Raw genomic sequence first — 19,124 nt, forward strand, 5'->3', positions numbered from 1 at the left:
CCTTCTACCCTTCCTTAGAATTGTGAACTCTATGATTTCATGATCACTTTCACTCAAGTTGCCTCCCACTTTCAAATTCTCAACGAGTTCCTCCCTATGTCTTAAAATCAAATCTAGAACAGCTTCCCCCTCTAGTAGCTTTTTCAACCTTCTGGGTTGAAGCCAGGGAAGATAATGGAGCAAGTAATTAAGGAAATCATCTGCAAACACTTGGAAGGTGGTAAGGTGATAGGGAATAGCCAGCATGGATTTGTAAAGAACAAATCATGTCATACCAATCTGATAGCTTTCTTTGATAGGATAACGAGTCTTGTGGATAAGGGAGAAGCGGTGTATGTGGTATACCTAGACTTTAGGAAGGCATTTGATACGGTCACATGATATTCTTATCGATAAACTAGGCAAATACAACACAGTTAATTGAGGTCAGGTGCTGGCATTAGTCTAACGATCTTAACTGGTTAAATTGGCATCAGGTGTCTCGAGTGGCCTGGAGTAGCTTTTGTTTGGCTATCCAGGAACAGGGACCTGTTCATTCCGAGGCTGATATACCTGCCTTCCACTACTCTTATATCCTTCTGGGCTGAGTCTGTCACACTATCTATGGCAAAGGTTGCAGCCATATATGGAACTTATGCTTTAGCTCATCATCATCTATCTAGGTGAAAGGTCCCAAACATATGCATGCTAACTTTGCCGTAGCTCAACATACAGGATGTAGCCTGTAGGTCTCTTGCGTTACAGCCAAAATATACTCTAATATAAATCTATAAACCTATTCTAATAAAACAAATAATCAATCCCAAGCAGACTAGTCTTAGATGTATCCCATGTACCTGTTATGTATGTCAGTTCGTTTCCAGGACACTTCTGTGGTTGAATCATGTACCTGTGGTCAGAACATTCCCATAAACTCTATTTTCAGCTCCCCAAATACTTGGGGTTTTTCGTTGGGCCGTTTATCTATGCAAAGTTCATAGGCCTCAAGCCTTATGCTAACTTGCTGAAGCTAATGTCTTACAGGATACAGGCCAATGGGAATAGAATGCAAAGCAGTGAATATAATAAAGGCAAGCTAGCCCACTGGCTTACAAGTGCCATTGTCCACTACAAAGTGCCTTTAGTGGTCACTATGAAAATAGTGATGTTCCCCTGTTGCAGTTTCCCATTTGCATAGCAGTCAGCCTGAAGGTTGATACCTCCGCAGGAGTGTGTGTGTGGTGTCTGGATGTACTTCATCGTAATCCTCCCATCTTAAAACCAATATTTTCCTTTAAATTTAAAACCAGGGTGAGATGGCACAGCAGGGAAAATCCTCTCTTTTAGAAAGTTGCTTCATCCGCCCCTTTATCTTGACGGTAAGCATTGAGGTGGTGTGAAGCAGCTGCACTTGCTGTCTGTCATTCACCTAAAATCATCTTGCCCCAGTTTCTCCTTTTTAAACATTCTGAAGTTGTAACCCAAGGAAAAGTCTTTCTTCTGGGCTAGATTAATATTTTCTTCTTAGCAGATCTGACCCAGATATCTACACTATGAAATCTTTCAGATGGAGACCTCGTGTTCCTGATTACTAATTCTCTGTTGCTGCTTGCCTTCTGCATGCTCAATTCTTGTTCAGTGTGTTTTGGCTAGAAGTTGAAGACATTTTTAAGTGACCACTTTAAAGTATACCTAGCCTTTCAGTAAATTCTGTTCATTCTTTACCTAAAGAACACTTCTAACCTAGACATTTCTGGGATTAGGACCTAGTCCATCAAGACCAGGATTGTGTCCAGCAGTGGCCCAGGAGCTAGTGCTTCAGAGAAAGGGATAACCCTCTCCAATGCACTCACTATAGTCTCTTGTGCAATGTTATTTCCAAAGAAAACAATTTCTTTCTCACCCCTGTTGTGTGTTTGTATTGTGTGAGCACCTACAGGCCCCAATCCGGAATCAAGACTCCATGGTGCTAAGTGCCCAGTGCTTCGAAATGGGAGTAGATCAAAGCACACTGGGGAACTTTTAGCGCACGGCAGCAGATCCATACGGATGCTAGTGCACAGCAGGCTAGCACAGGGTAGATTTACACCCCAGCTTGCTGCCAACTAAATGTTAGTGTAAACAAGCCCTAAGAGGAGAGAGGAGAGGTCGGTACAGCAAACATGGCGAGAGCACAGGTAAGTGAGTTGATTATGAGAAGCACAGGAAGCAGTTGTCCCAACACACCTGCCTGGCAGTCATGTAGACTAGAGTGTTTTGGAGGCATTGGGACAGAGGTGACTTGTAAGGAGGATAGAGTGTAGTGGCTTTGCAGATGTTTCTGGGGAGCCCCTTCGTTGCATAAGGAGCAGTGTGGGAGAAAGCTCAAAGGGGTGTGTAGGAAAATTTGACAAATGGGGATCAGTTTACACCCTGAAGCACGAGGTTATCCTTAGTACAGATAGCTATAAAAGCTGATGGTTATAAAAGTATACAGTCTATTTATTTTTTAATCCAGCTACATGAATTAATTTCACAGCCAGATGATATACTATAGGAAAACTGGTTCCTTTTATTTGTTCTACATTTCCCCATGTGAGCCTTTCATGTCCTTGTGTTATGGAAGTGCAAAGGATGGCCTGATCTGGTTTTTGCTGTACCTTTCAGGGGCTTACCTTCTTCAATCCAGTCTCCTCTAACTCTTTATTCTTGTGTTTTATTGATATGAATTTGGACAGTTAGCACCACAAACAAATGGGTGAGTAAAGGGCAATAGGTGCAGTTTGTTTATGATAGTGCTTTAGATTTTATTTTCATCTGGAAATGTATCCTGGGGAGGCAGTATGGGGTAATGACTTCAGTTTGGGGTAATGACTTCAGTTTGGGACTCTGAGGCAGGAACTCCTGTGTGCTAATCACAGCTGTGCCACTGATTCACTGAGTGCCCTTAGGTGAGTTGCTTAACTTCCCAGTGTCTGTTTTCCAAGCTGAAAATGTGAGTTATACCACTTACCAGGTAACTCTGGGTGTTGTGAAGTTTGATTAAATCTTTGTAAAACTCTTACAAGGTAGTCTGGTAGCACACAGGGTGCTGAACAGGGAATCCAAAGACCCGAGTCCTGTTCCTGTTTCAGCTATTGATGCAGTGAGTGATTCTGAAGGAGTGACTTACCACTTGGGGCCTCACCTTCCTCATCTGTGAAATGGGGTGAAGAATGCTTTACCCACCTGTGTAAAGAGCTTTGCAAACTATGGCTGAATAATGCTATATAAATGCGAAGTATTGTTACTGAAAATAAATGCTCAATGTTACTGTATACTAGCCCCCTTTGAGGGCAGTAACATAATGCACAGTTATGTTTATTTTAACTTGTTTTTGAAGGCCTTTGCTAATGCTGCTGGTGCTAGATTAAACTGGCACTACAGAACATATGTCTTGCTGCACTGGTGTGTGGGAGAAAATGCCTCTTGTGTTAAGTTGTGCAATCTTCCTTTCTCGCAGCGTCCCATAATCTCCATTTGCTGGGGCCACAGGGACTCACGCCTGCTCATGGCTTCCGGCCCTGCACTCTATGTTGTCAGAGTAGAGCACAGGGTCTCCAGCCTGCAGCTCCTATGCCAGCAGACCATCGCTAGCTCTCTGCGGGATGACAAGGATATCAGCAAACTGACTCTGCCTCCTCGGCTCTGCTCATACCTCACCACTGCCTTTATACCAACAATCAAGGTAAAAGGAATCACAGCCTTTTCTTTTTCTTCTTTACCCAACACTTCCCAAGAGATAATGGCAAACCTTTAATTGACGTCTGTGAGGCCAGGATTTCACCCAGTGATTCTCAGTTAGAAAAGAGGAAGATAAAACGAGGGAAACTACTAATGGATCAAAAGCTTTTATACATATCAAAACCAGAAATTAAGGCTAAGAATGCTTCAGAGATGGCCTGTAAAGGAAAAGCCTGTGGTTAACTAGCTATCTCTCTCAGAAAAACTCAGAAGAACCTTATTCTGGTGGCAGCCTTGATTCTCACTGTATTGTTTCTTGGGTATTTTGGGCTGCATGTGAGGAGGCCTCATGTCACAGAGTAGTGAGGTAACAGTCTCCTCTCTATGCAGCTCTATGCAGACCTGGGTATTCTGCTCAGTTCTGCTCACAAGTGTAATTGAGAGCACAATTAGAAGATAAGGGGGTTGAGCAAATGGCCCCGCGATTAGAACTTGGTAAGCAATTCTGTTGATGATACACAAGAAGGGATACTATTTAGATCGTTTTCTCTTATCTGTTTTGACTCAGCGAGGCTAGCAGGAGTGAATGGCAGTAAAAACTTGTCTTCATCATTCATTTCAACAGATGTGATTCTGGATTTACACAGGGAATGGGTCTGCTATGTAAGGAGGTGCCATTTTGTAAATAGTCACTTTCCAGAGTAGAGTCAGACTGTGAAATTATTTAATTTCACCCATATTCACAATGATTTTTCCAAAGGGTATAATAGATTCACCCCAACTATAACAGAGTCTCACTCTGTGAGTCTCATGCCACTGGTAGATAACAGCTACTTGAACAGCTCAAAGGTCTGAGTGATTGGATCATTTACCATTCTAATGGCTGGTAACACCGATTCTTCAGTTCTTCTCTTTCCAGGGATAGAACTGCAAGCTCCTCTTAAGTGCTGCTGTTCAGTGCTTCAATTTTCACCTATTTTCTAGCTTAAGCAGCTTGATGCTTTAAAGTTGCTGCTTTGTTCTTGTGCCTTTCAGTTCCTACAGCTAAGTGCTCATTTTTATACTTTCCTGTTTAAAAGAACTAAATTCTTTGATTAGTAGCTGGAAGTCAGGGCTTTGGCATGCTAAGCCTCTGTCATGTACTTCTTTTATTGATGTGTGTCCAGTCTGTTTAGAGAGTATATTTTGGTTTGGGTCACTTTTTCCCCCCTTTTTAAAGAATGTACCAGATTGCATCAAATGCAGTGTACTAGTACTTAAAAAAAAGATTAATACAAAGGGGATGGATTCCCCAAGACTCCGTACAAAGGCTTTATCCACCCCACTCTAAGGGCTTGGCTACACTTGCGAGTTACAATGCAATAAAGAAGCTCCGGGCGCACTAGCTCACTACCCGTCCACACTGGCAAGGCACGTAGAGCGCTCTGACTCCGCGGCTACAACTGCTGGTACTCCACCTCGGCGAGAGGAATAACGTTTGCTGCGTCTTGGCTACAACGCCCGGGCTTCAGTGTGAACGAGGTGTTGCGTTACTGCGCTCTGATCGGCCTCCGGAAATGTCCCATAATCCCCTTAAGTCAAGTGGCCACTCTTGTCATTGTTTTGAACTCCTGTAGGAATGTGGAAATGCCCTTTCAAAGCTCCGTTTCTGACAGCCGGCTTGCAAGCCGTTACTGTGGAATGCTGTGTGAGAGAGAGAGAGGCGGGGGGGGGGAGGGGAAGGTCTGCTGCTGTCTGAACTTACAAGACAGCATGCTGACATGCTCTCAGCCCCCCCAAAAACCCACTCTCTCCCCCCCACATACACACAACACACTCCCTGTCACACTCCACCCCACCCCTCCCATTTTAAAAGCACATTGCAGTCACTTGCATGTTGGGATAGCTGCCCATAATGCACCACTCCCAATGCCACTGCAAGTGCCACAGATGTGGCCACGCCAGTGCACTTGAAGCTGTCAGTGTGGACAGACTGCAGCGCTTTCCCTACTGTGCTCTACAAAGGCTGGTTTAACTCAAAGTGCTCTACATCTGCAAGTGTAGCCATGCCCTTAAAAACTCTGTATTTTGTGGACTGCTGAAATTATATTGCTGAGGTCACTTGCACCTGGCAGACCATATTTTAGGATTAGAAAATATGGTTTATAGTGACAGATTCAAGGCGCTCAACCTATTTAGCATAACAAAGAACATGTTATGGGGTGACTTGATTACAGTATCAACATGGGGAACAAATATTTAATAATTCTCTCTTCGATCTAGCAGAGAAAGGTATAAGACAATCAAGTGGCTGGAAGTGGACAAATTCAGACTGGAAATAAGGTGTATTTTTTTAATAGTGAGAGTAATTAACCATTGGAACAATTTACCAATGGTTGTGGTGGATTCTCCATCACTGGTCATTTTTAAATCAAGTCGGGATATTTTTCTAAAAGATCTGCTCTAGGAATTATTTTGGGGAAGTTCTATGGACTCTTACACAGGAGATCAGACTAGATCAGTGGTTCCCAAACTGGGGTTCGCGAAATGTTACAGGGGGTTCTCGGGAAAAAATTCCCTAATGGCGGATAGAGCTGTCCCTAGGCCCCCCTGGCAGCACGTGGCCAGCAGCCTGGAGCCCCTGAACTTCCAAGAGCTAAGCAGATCAAAGCAAGCATATCTATCACACTGAGGAGATTTAAACTTCAAGACTCCTTATAAGAAATGGAAACGGAGGTGGATATTTTTTGCTGTTTTTAAAATGAAATAAGCAGCTAGTATTGTTTTTAAAATTATTATGAAGAACAAGTTTAAGCTTTGTTGTAACATGCGTTGTTTGCCTGGACTGCTCAAGACCTGAATGCTTGTGTAGGAGGAACTCTGTGAGTTGGCTTCTCAAATACCTTCATGCTGTTTCACATCTGATACTCCTTGATGAAACATAGGTGCCTTGTTTTATAACAGGCTTATTCAAAGTGATACAAGCTATGAAAGTGAGATCTTGGAAGAGTGTGGCCGTTTTCATAATGTAATAAAAATACTGTAACGATAAATAATAATTAATAATAAATAGTGTGTAATAAGCATGTCATAACAACAAATTTTATATTTCCAAGATCACTGCTTTTATAATTTATACTCAGGTAAAGGAGAAAATCCCTGGAAATACTCATTTTTAGGAGGGGGTTCACAAGACTTGACATTTTAGTGAAAGGGGTTCACAGGTTGTTAAAGTTTGGGAACCACTGGACTAGATGATCACAATGGTTCCTTCTAGCCTTGCAATCTGTGACTCTTTCCTCTTTCCCCTAGGATGTCTCTTAGCTCCCAGTCCTGCAAACATGCATGTGAATAGTCCCAAAATGGACTAAAAACTTATTTTAGTCACTAAAGTAAGCATTAAGAGGCTACTCATGCGCAGAGTTCTCACATGTACCAGTCTTTGCATGATTCGGGCCTTAGGTAGTATATTTTGTGTGTTCAGGTGCATCTTATCTCTTTCTTGTTCCTGTTTCATTATATTGGGTCAAATTCATCCCCTGTTTATACCAGGGGTAGGCAACCTCACACTGCCTGGGTCATGGCCACTGGTCCGGGGGGCTCTGCATTTTAATTTAATTTTAAATGAAGTTTCTTAAACATTTTAAAAACCTTATTTACTTTACATACAACAATAGTTTAGTTATATATTATAGACTTATAGAAAGAGACCTTCTAAAAATGTTAAAATGTATTACTGGCACGCGAAACCTTAAATTAGAGTGAATAAATGAAGACTCGGCACACCACTTCTGAAAGGTTGCCGACCCCTGGTTTATACCAATGATATAGAGTAATTACATTGTAGACAATGGAGTTAGTCCAGCACTGTTTAAAACGAGAGCAAACCATGCCTATAATATAATGCAGTGTTGTTACACTGTGAATCATGCTTGTTTATGAAAAACCGTTTTGTGTACTGCTAATTAGGTAATTTGTGTGCACAGAAATCCCAGAAATATCCCAGTGCAGGGTTCTATTATAACTGGTACCTTTGCAGAAGACTTACTGTACGTGTAATTCTTTGCTCTCAGAAGGTATGTAGTATATAATAGACCTCTACTAACCTGGTACCTGCCTTTCTCTCAGAGTTAAGGATACTTATTTTACGTCCTGCTCAGTTTTTTTCTTTATATTCATTTTGAACCAAACTGAGGAGTGTTGATTTTATGTTATTAGCAGTATTTGTTTTACTGTAATGTCCAAAAGCCGCATTGTACAAGGCACTGTACAAATACAGAGACAGTCCTTGCCCATAGAGTTTACAATCTAAATAGACAAGCCAGACAAAGGAAGGATTATTAGCCCCATTTTACAAATGGAAAACTGATCTGCAGAAAGACTGAGGCCTCAGTTCAACAGAGCTCTTACATCACTTGCCTGAGGTCACATAAGTAGTCTTGGAAGAGCTGGGAATTGAACTCAGATTTCCTGGATCCCAGTCCAGCGTCATCTTAATCACAAGACAATCCTTCCTCTTAAACTGTAGCTAACTTTTATAGTCTGTGTACAATAACCGATCGAATGAGCAGGCACGTGAGTCATGGTGGTGGGTGATTCGATAGCTCAGACATTAATCTGTGCTAATTCTGAGCTATCCCAGGCCATATTCACTGGGTAGGGATGGTATTATATAACAACCTAACTCCAGAGAATAAGAATGACATACGTTTCTCTTTCCTCCCTCCATTCAATTTAGCCTCCTATCCCAGACCCCAACAATATGAGAGATTTTGTCAGCTATCCAACAGCTGGCAATGAAAGGCTTCACTGCACGATGAAGCGGACAGAAGATGATCCGGAGGTCGGAGGTCCATGCTACACGCTGTACTTGGAATACCTAGGGGGACTGGTACCTATCCTAAAAGGGCGCCGAATCAGCAAACTGCGGCCAGAATTTGTCATCATGGATCCTAAAACCGATGGAAAAGCAGGTATCATATTTTTATAAGTGGATTGTTTATATTTGTAAAAATGCTTATTGAGAAAGGGTTTAGACTGAAAGTCAGAGATTGAAATCCTCTTTGTCCACATAACTAGTATAGCATGAAGCAATTGCAATGCTGTTTTTTGTCATGTGAAAATGTCTCCACTGTGGCCTAGAATCAAGCCACCAAACTCATTTCATGTTGGCTTTTGGTTTATAAAATATAACTTCTTGCAGATTGGTTGGTGAGGAGTGGATCACTAATTAACAATAAATATTTTTCAATCAATGTCTGGGAGTCACCTGATACAATTGAACACTATTCCCCTGAATTCAGGCCATTGGAAATTTTGAGTTTATACTTGGCAGTAAACACTCCCTGCTAGACTTTTATCTTAGCTACTGGTTTTTCCCCCTGATGACTGACAGTTGTAATTGAGATCAGGTTTCTAAAACAGTTCTTACATTTTTGGGGGCCTGTCTTGGTAGATGAAATCTATGGAAACAGCTTGATTTCCACTGTGATTGACAGCTGCAACTGCTCAGATTCCAGTGATATTGAACTGAGCGATGACTGGGCTGCGAAGAAATCTCCCAAAATCACTCGAGCTAGCAAATCACCCAAACTCCCCAGGTAATGGTTTCTTGGGCATTTTTTCTTCTTTTCTGTGGGTCTGTTTTTTTGGTTTTTTGTTTGTTTGTTTTTGGTTTTTTTTAAATCTTGTCATGACACAACCTAAATTAAAGCAAAGGAGGATGTTCTAATGCCTTTCATAAGAAAGAATTTGCCTGTGGAAATTACAGCTTTTCAGGGGCTTTTTTTTTTCTCTGAGGAAGAACAATTCAGACCTTCTCTGTGGTAAGCTGTAATAATAATAATAGGCAAACTCCACTGCCTTGGTCTGCCTCTCACAAATAGCTAATCAGATCAGAAAAAATAGTCTAAGGCACACTCTGTGTCCAAGATAGCAAAGGAATAGTCTGTAGCTTCTCTAGTTCATTCTTTAGCCTGTTCTGTTCGCTCCCCAACACGCACCCAGATGCACACTCAATATTTAGATGGAAACTGTAAGGGGAGTGGAGCAGGGATCTGTTTTTGCTTAATAGAAAGTATTTTGGATCTGTAATGAAAGTGCTAAATGTAGAAAGATGTGTCGACTGAGTTGTCTTGTCCCAGTGACTGGAGGAAAAATTGTGAGTGTTTCATCATGTGCTTTCTAAGCAGCTGTCAATTGTTGATAATTCATTCTGCAATAATGTCCATCCAGGCTTTGCAGGACGGGCAGAAAAAAAGTAAAGAAAATTACATCAAGTTCAACATTATTAATTATTATTATTATTATTATTTGTATTGGAGTAGCACCCATGGGCCCCAGTCATGAATGAGAGCCCCATTATGATAGGTGCTGTGCAAACATTGCCCCCACTAGCCAGGATGAAGGGGCATTCTACTCAAAGAAAATTATTTTTTTTCCAGCTCTGTGTTACGTGATATCTTAGGTACACATATATGCACACAACATAATTCTGTATTGTTCTTTTTGTTTTGCATTTCACCGTTAAACAGGGCCTGACCCTGCAAGCCTGGGCCCTGGTCCTCCAGTGCCATGTGCACAGGCAGAATCCTGGAGCCCTGTTGATATCAGTAAGGCTACCTGCATATCCAGGGTCTACCTGCATGCATTGTGTTACATTTGTTTCATTATTTTCTCCACTGATGGCCCTTTTCACCCCCTCAGACTCTCACTCTGGAACATCATTTACAATGTTTATGTACATGAGGGAGGCGTAAGTAATTTTTTTTATGCTCAGAGGAGCACTGACCAAGTTTGTGAAATCTTGGTTTTCACTAGTGGTACAGGTGTCCAGTAGCCAAAGTATCCTCTTTATGTTCTCATGGACACTGTCTAAAATCAGTGCAATCTAATAATATATTCTTATGCCTTTATGTGGAGTATAAATTGCATCATCTTAACCTCCCTTTTGCATCACTAATCAGATCTAAGGGAATCTGAGTCTGTCAGTGTAACAGAATCTGATTTATATCTCTTTACATATTACCTTTGAATTTTGCCCATAAGATTTAAGATTCTATCCATTAAACTAAGCAGACTTTGTGTAATCCTACCACTTTCTACTGTAGCGTACATCACCTAAAGAGAACATGCCAGTTTTCTTCACTGTACTTAGTGTATACAGAAATGTTAAGTATGTCCATCTGTGTGTGCCTGATAACTCTAATTATTGCTTTACGTGAAGAATTAATATAGATGCCCGCAAATCTCCAAAGTTGTCGCGAGCTGCTCAGGAGATATCAAGATCTCCAAGGTTACCAATAAGGAAACCTTCTATTGGTTCACCAAGCCTAACTCGACGAGAGTTTCCATTGGAAGATATCACTCAGGTATTGCATGACTGCATAATTACCAGACCTGTACCTAAATATATCTTCTCTTTCCAGAAACAACAGTTTATAATATATATCCAGTGGTGACCATTGAAAATCTGTCATTTAATCGAGTTACTATGCAATGGTATCTGAGATTCTAGTTATGTCTCTGTATTTATAATAGGAGACATTGGTGGAATCTCAGATAGCATTATGTGGTAATAGCTGGTAAATGATGAGGGTGCTCGCTCCATTGATTTCACAGGGGCTGCGATTTCACCCTGACTTTTTAAAAGGCAACCATTTATCTTAGGAATCCTTATATAACAGACTTTTAAATTCCAGTTGATATGTTCTTGGCTGTCGAATGGCCTATGTAGAATTATTTTCTAGTCCTTATTCAGTTCTTTGTGGTTAGGTATTGGTATCATAATACCAATATAGTCACCAGCTTTGTTGTCAGTCTACAGAGACAAAGGAGTTTAATGGGTCAGGGGACAGAACCATCCTGTCCTCCACAATTGGTTCTGACAGGTGATGGTGGGAACACCATGTTGGGGAAGCAAGCACTTTTGCTGTTTGTGTTGTGCACAGTCCATGGGTAAATGAAACACTCCATGCCCCAGGACTGCCTAGCTCACCCATTTCACTAGCACTACATTTATCTTTTTGTATTTCTTTATATATTTTCTGTATTTAAAATACGCAAATGGTAATGCTTGGTTTTTGAAATGTTCTGGATCACTTATAGCAGCAATAGAAAATAGGGCAGAAGTCCAGTGGGCATGATACTTACCCATCAATTAAAATGATAATATAATAATGATACTCACTGTGGTACAGTGCTTTGGGATCTCTGGAAAAATATGCTGTATAAATGTTTATTAATAATTCCTTTCTATGTATTTATTCTTCACTAAGTGGTTCTTAAACATAAAATCCAATGAGAAAATTATATGCTATCTTGTGATTGTTTACTGCAAAGATATAGAAATGATACACTATGCTATTGTGTGGGAGAAGCAAGGATCAAAACTATGCCGGTCTTACTGGCCAGCTGCAGTGCTCTCCAGTTCTCCCTGCTGCCAAGTCTTCCACCAAGTTGTTTGTGTGGTTGCCATATATCTGATTCATGCGAGCTACTGTGATGGTGGCCAGGTAGCAAAATGCGACAGTAGCAAAATACAGCCCTGAATGAAGGATGGTTAGAGATGTTAGGACACTGCAAAAAAGAGAATGAGATGCAATTGTCTTATACTTGAAATAGCTTTAGTGCTCTGAATATTCTCTCACAAGAGAGCAGACAGTAATATTTATAAGTGAGTTACGTGTAGATATTTCATTTAGTTTCTACAAAGCAGTGCTATATTATTTTTTGAAAACAAATCTTTACTTTTGCTAATTTTGTAGGAGCCAAATAAACTTTAAACCTTTTTTTTTTTTTTTTCTTTGCAGCACAACTACCTTGCTCAGGTCACGTCTAATATCTGGGGAACCAAATTTAAGATTGTGGGTTTGGCTGCTTTCCTACCAACTAACCTTGGTGCAGGTAAAACTGACCCCCCTTGATTTTTCCAACCTTGAGCTCTTGCTAACAAATAACAAACACACACTCCCTACAATTTTCTTTAAAGTGATGAAGAGGCTGCTTTAGTAATGCTGTTAATCTGAGTCACAGGGAAATTTTAGTGTAATTGCAATTTAAATCCCTAAATCCAACAACAACTCAGTCAAAAAAAGATCCATTAAGAATCAAACCAGAACCTGCCATTTTGACAGTTCAGTTATTTGAACTAGGATTGAAAGAATAATCTTTCCAGTTAGAAAGCTTCAGAAATCAGGGAGCTTCTAAGTTATTGTAAGGAAGTGCTATAATTTAAAAAAAAATGTATTATTTTTTACAACTATTCTAACAACTATTATACATATCAAAATAACTTTAAAAAGATCTTACCTTACAGCAACTTTTCCAGAGCTTTTAATGGGGGAACTCAATTATTTGCACTGTCACACAGCTCTCTTGCTTAGACAGACAGCAGCAAAATGGTTGCCCTCACTGAAAGAAGCCTTATACACTTTGGGCCCTATTCTCCCACCCTTGTGTTGGGTAGGCCTTATCTCCAAGTGTGGTCCCTTTGATGTCAGTAGGAGCAGAGTAAGGTCCCATTCAGCATGATTAAGGGTGGCAAAATTGGGGTGTGGGTGAAGATACTGAAGCAGTTATAGGAATTTCTAAAAACTCTTTTGAAAACCCCCTTTTTTAATTGTATATTCTTATTTAGTAGAGATGGGACCAGGCAACAATGCCCTGAATTGGATCCAGATCAAAACTTCCCCATGGCCATTTGGAGTTTGGGTTTGGCCACATCTTTGTTACTTATGAAAGATTTATACAGAGTAGCTTTTTAATGGTCTAGCTTTTTATGGTCTAGACAGTATTTGGTCCTGCCATGCGGGCAGGGGACTGGACTCGATGACCTCTCGAGGTCCCTTCCAGTCCTAGAATCTATGAATCTATGAATGGGATGTCACTAATCTCTGGAGTTTTCATTGAATCTCTTGTTGAAAGTCTGAACAATGTAAATATTTAACCCTAAAGTGGATATTATTGCCGTTAGCTTTCAAATTTATTTCATAGAATAATAGAATATTAGGGTTGGAAGAGACCTCAGGAGGTCATATAGTCCAGGGGTGGCCAACCTGTGGCTGCGGAGCCACATGCGGCTCCTCAGAAGTTAATATGCGGCTCCTCATATAGGCACTGACTCCAGGGCTGGAGCTAGAGGCGCCAACTTTCCAATGTGCTGGGGGTTGCTCACTGCTCAACCCCTGGCTCTGCCATAGGCCCTGCCCCCACTCCTCCCCTTCCCCCCCCTCCCCTGAGCCTGCCATGCCCTCGTCCCCGTCCCCCCCCCGCCTCCTGCATGCCACGAAACAGCTGATCAGGAGGTGTGGGGTGGGTGGGAGGAGCTGGGAGCAGGGGTGGAGAGCTGATGGGGGGTTGCTGATGTATTACTGTGGCTCTTTGGCAATGTACATTGGTAAATTCCGGCTCTTTCTCAGGCTCAGGTTGGCCACCCTTGATCTAGTCCAATCCCTTGCTCAAAGCAGGACCAACACCAACTAAATTATCCCAGCCAAGGCTTTGTCAAGCCAGGCCTTAAAAACCTCTAAGGATGGAGATTCCACAACCTCCCTAGGTAACCCATTCCAGTGCTTCACCACCCTCCTAGTGAAATAGTGTTTCCTAATATCCAACCTAGACCTCCCCCACTGCAACTTGAGACCATTGCTCCTTGTTCTGTCATCTGCCACCACTGAGAACAGCCTAGCTCCATCCTCTTTGGAATCTCCCTTCAGGTAGTTGAAGGCTGCTAGCAAATCCCCGCTCACTCTTCTCTTTTCCAGACTAAATAACCCCAGTTCCCTCAGCCTCTCCTCGTAAGTCATGTGCCCCAGCCCCCTAATCATTTTCGTTGCCCTCCGCTGGACTCTCTCCAATTTGTCCACATCCTTTCTGTAGTGGGGGGAACAAAACTGGATGCAATACTCCAGGTGTGGCCTCACCAGTGTCAAATAGAGGGGAATAATCAGTTCCCTCGATCTGCTGGCAATGCTTCTACTAATACAGCCCAATATGCTGTTGGCCTTCTTGGCAACAAGGGCACACTACTGACTCGTATCCAGCTTCTTGTCCACTGTAATCCCCAGGTCCCTTTCTGCAGAACTGCAGCTTAGCCAGCAACTATTTGAAGAAGTATCTTTATTTAAAGCCCGCCCATCCTGAACTGGAGCCTTAAAGTAACTACTACTATTTAATGCAGGGCTTGACTCTCCTGCCGGCACAAGAGAGGTGCAAATAGCACCACCCTGTACCAGTGGGGAAAATGTGCCCCTGAGGGGATTAACCTCCTCGGGAGGGCAAGAGTTTTTGGAGTTTATGCCAGAGGAGGGCAGCTTTACATTGCAGCCAGGGCTTCATCTCTTGTCATGGAAGAATTAATGAAATTACAAAATAGTACCTATCTAATTCAACTAGGTCTCAGTCCTGCACCCACTGAGTGTTGCTATTGATGTCAAAGGATGCAGGATCAGATTCCTAGGTACTAATGCCATGCTCGTCACTGGGCTATGTTAAACAAGCTTCCTGAGTTCCTCTGCTTGGGATAGGAGCAATGTTTGTCCTGACTAAGGAGCGGTATTGCGTAACTGTACAGGATGATCCCTACATTTCATTATTATTATTTATATGCAGCGCCATGCCCCCAAAAAGCTTACACAACAATATTTTTACAACCCCCATGTTTGCAAGGATTGACCCTCACATTTTTACATAGTGAGATTTAGGGGGAAACAGGACAAAAAATCCTTTAGGAGGTGATGGTAACAACCCTTTTCCTTCTCTCCTTGATCCAGTGAAAAATATTAACTGGCTCCAATGGCCTGTTGTACTGACGTGTAGAAATTCAATATTTGTGTAGATCTAAACTCCTATAGAGTGGATAACTAAAGCGATGCTGCCTCTAGTTAAGGACGAGTAACTAAAAAAACAATCCCAGAAAACTTCCATGTAGCAAGGATCCACCTCTGAAGTCCTGCTACTGTAATGTATTTCATGATTGTTTGGTTAAACACAAGTACATACATTTGTTTGTTAACCAAACTACATAAAATCAATTCCAGCCCTACTCTCTGCTTTAAATTGATTTCTCTTGATTCTCTGTTCTGTTGAACTCTGGATCTTCTTTTAGCCTCTCTATCTAACAAGTATTTTTCCTGTTTTCCCCCCTCCCCCTTTCCAAGTGATTTATAAAACCAGCTTGCTGCATCTCCAGCCCAGACAGATGACTATTTATCTCCCTGAAGTGCGTAAGATTTCCATGGACTACATTAACCTGCCTGTCTTCAACCCCAATGTTTTCAGTGAAGATGAAGATGATTTACCAGGTGAGGTTGAATTCAATGTCTACACCATTCCATGGGCTTGGCTAGTTTTGAGGACAGATTCTTTCACTCTCTGGCCCCACTCCTGTAAATAAACAAACAGAGTGAGTTCCCTTTATGGAAAGGTCCTATAGAATTTCATAGGATTGAAACTAAAAGGGTTCTATAGACATTGCTTTTAAAAGCTTATAGAATTTATTAGAGAATTACATCCCTATGAAAGAATTCCATTGCTTAGTTTAAAGTGCAGCAGAAAGCTAAACATCCTCTATTAAATTCTAAGGAATTCTCCAAAGAGTGAAGCCCTTTATATACATCTATGGGGAACTAATATTGTAGAAGCCTCTCAGACCCATTCTTGTGATGTGACAGCAGCAGCACTGCTGTGTAAGACACTTGGGTTTGAGAGCAGCTGAGATTCCCAGAGCAGCAAAGACTCTGCCCAATTGGGAAATGTGATATGCTCATTCAGTTTTTTATTTATAATTATGATTACAAGGATGGCAGGAATATTCACGTAGCCTCTTTTTAATGTTATAATCTGGGAGGATATTTACATGATCATCCTGCCCAGACATGAGAGACATAATGGGAGACCCCAGCAATGCAAGCAGAATTGAGGATGTAGACATGGCAAATGAAAGCGGGTGGAGGCACCAGGATCTCCTTCTATAAAATGAAGCCATGCAAATAAAGAGAGGCTGGCGCAGCAGCAAAACATTTAAATTACTTTGTTTGCATCATTCCTATAGTGTAGAGGGCAATGGGGAAATTCCTGTTCCAAGGTCACGTTTCAGGGGAATCCAAAGTGTGGCTTCATGGAGACTCAAGTCTCTTTAAGGAGGAAGGTGTGGAAGAAAGTTGAAAAATTACAAACCAATAAGGGCTTGGTCTAAAGACCAATGGGAAAGGCTCCTGTTGCCTTTCCTGGGATTTTGGATTGGGCCCTAAAGCCCTGATCAGTTAAAGCACTTGACAATGTGTTTAACTTCAAGCATCAAAGTAGCCCCATGGACTTCAATGGGACTAATCAGATGCTTTAAGTGCTTTGCTGAATCACCAGGCCTTTGATGGTATTCAGCCAAGAACACTGAAGGAACTAAAGCACAAAGCTGTGGAGACATGGAGGAGGGGATTTAGTATGTATTTGAATATAAATGCTGTTCTCAGCATTAGATATTTCCTAACATGGAGCTCGATCCAGCTGCCATGAACATCAATGGAAAGACCCCCATGGACTTCACTGAGAGTTGGATGGATCCATAATGCCTATTCCTTTTATTTGAAAGGAGCTAAAAGACGTGCTGTGTGAGCCTCACCTCAGTTTTAGGGAGACTGGGGGAGAGTTAAGGAAAGTGCAGTGCAATATTTGAACAAGTATAACCTAATCTGATCAAACTACCATGAGATCTGATAGAACTCTTTAAAAGCGAATAAAAAAACTTACTGTCCTGTTCTCCTCAGCAGTCTTCCTCTTCTTATCCACTTCTCTTTTCTGTCAAATTTCTCCTGAAAATTCACTTCTGACCTAGCAAATAGAATTTATGTAGATTTTCAAAAAGCTTCCCACAAGGTCTCTTATAAGAGACTATTAAGGAAAATAAATAGCCATGAGGTAATGAAGAATATCTTGTAGCTTACATAGTGCGTGAGCACTAGGAACTAAAGCTATAGTAAACAGCTGCTCTTGGGCTGAAGAGCAGTCAATAGTGAGGTGCCCCAGGGGCAAGTTTAATATAACCACTAATGATTTTGAAAGGAAAATGAACAATTAATTGATTGAATTTGCATATTATGCAAAAAATCAATTAGGAAAAAGCCATTGAGGAATGTGAGAAACTCCTGCTAGATTTAAACACTTTGGGATATCTGACAGCATGATGGCAAATGGAAATTTTACTTGGATGAATGTAAAGTACATATAAAGCTGTTCAAGCTAAGATAATAATCAAATCTCATGCTTCAGGTAATAGATTGATAACCTGTGGACATCAGAAAAAATGTATGACAAGCCAAAAGTATATTTTGCACAGCTGGCCAGATATTTTATGGTTCTGTTTGTTTATTTTAGCTTTTTCCCTTCCTCTAAAACAACCTGGCAGAATTGCCCTGAAAATTTACCAGCCCAGCCACAAAAATCTACTCACCTACCCTTTGCCATGATGATTGATGTTGATGAAAAAACTAATGCTATCAGAACAAAAGTTATCCTTGGTGAGTGGGTGAGTAGAATTTTGCACAGATATTCTAAAGAATCAGGTATTGGCCATGACTAGAGTATTCCAAACTAGATGGATCTGTGGTTTGATTTGGTCCCATCTTTCTATGGGTATCATACATTCTAATAATCATGGAGACAAATGTAATAGATTTACATACAAATGTAAGTTCTAATTCACCAGTCATCCTTCATGTCCTTTATTTAAGAAGAATCATCAGGGAAGTTTGCAAGATTCTTGGGGTAATTACTATGCAACAATTATCCCTTGCTTATCATATTGTCCATTTAGGTCAGATATTGCCGGAAATGAAACCTGTACTTGTACTTTGTACAGAATTAATTGCACTGTAAAAAGGTGAAGTCTAACAAAGGGGAGAGTCTAATAAGGCTTCTGTGTTAATCCACATCACAGCGTGAGTTGACTCCCTTACTCACTGCAGTGGTGATGAAACTAGTCTCTTAGCTTTTTCTTTTCCTCTCTGCCTTCATTTCCTTTTGTTGGCACCATGTGTTTCCTTTTAACTCTGCCACTTCTTTTCATTTTGACTCCTTTTCTTTCCCTTCTCACATCACTGTCCCAACCACTAATCCCTACCCTTCGCGCTCCACTCTCATTCACTAATTCTGTCCCTGATCCAAAGGTACCAACATTTTAGAAAAAAACTTTTCCAAGATAATCCTATGAAGGTGAAAGGACTTTAGGGACTCTAGGGGCAAGAATGTGTTTGGGTAGGAGGATGTTAAGTTGAGGCTTGGTTGGGGGTACAGGAGGGGTTGAGAGGGAGAGAGGAGGATATCTTGTGGTTTGGGATGGTCTGAGGGAAGCAGGAGGGCAGTCGATAGCTCATGGGGAGTTGCCAGAAATGAAAAGGAGGTACCTGATTTGGCTTCTGACCTTTCCACTCCATTGAAACAATCCTGGCCAAGGTCACTAATCCTCATTT

At 41.3% G+C, this 19,124-nt stretch overlaps 1 protein-coding gene across 3 annotated transcripts in view; it reads left to right on the forward strand.

Moving 5' to 3' along the window:
• Positions 1 to 19,124, forward strand: part of TULP4 (TUB like protein 4) — a 232,943-nt gene that overhangs the window by 207,404 nt on the left and 6,415 nt on the right. For all 3 annotated transcript variants that reach the window (XM_065401692.1, XM_065401694.1, XM_065401693.1), the window contains exons 7-12: positions 3,461 to 3,685; positions 8,399 to 8,633; positions 9,116 to 9,260; positions 10,886 to 11,030; positions 12,471 to 12,564; positions 15,819 to 15,962. In XM_065401692.1, coding sequence (XP_065257764.1) covers positions 3,461 to 3,685; positions 8,399 to 8,633; positions 9,116 to 9,260; positions 10,886 to 11,030; positions 12,471 to 12,564; positions 15,819 to 15,962 — 988 coding nt within the window. The remainder of the gene's footprint in view (positions 1 to 3,460; positions 3,686 to 8,398; positions 8,634 to 9,115; positions 9,261 to 10,885; positions 11,031 to 12,470; positions 12,565 to 15,818; positions 15,963 to 19,124) is intronic.

This window comes from Emys orbicularis, chromosome 3, assembly GCF_028017835.1.
Source record: "Emys orbicularis isolate rEmyOrb1 chromosome 3, rEmyOrb1.hap1, whole genome shotgun sequence".
NCBI lineage: Eukaryota > Metazoa > Chordata > Testudines > Emydidae > Emys > Emys orbicularis.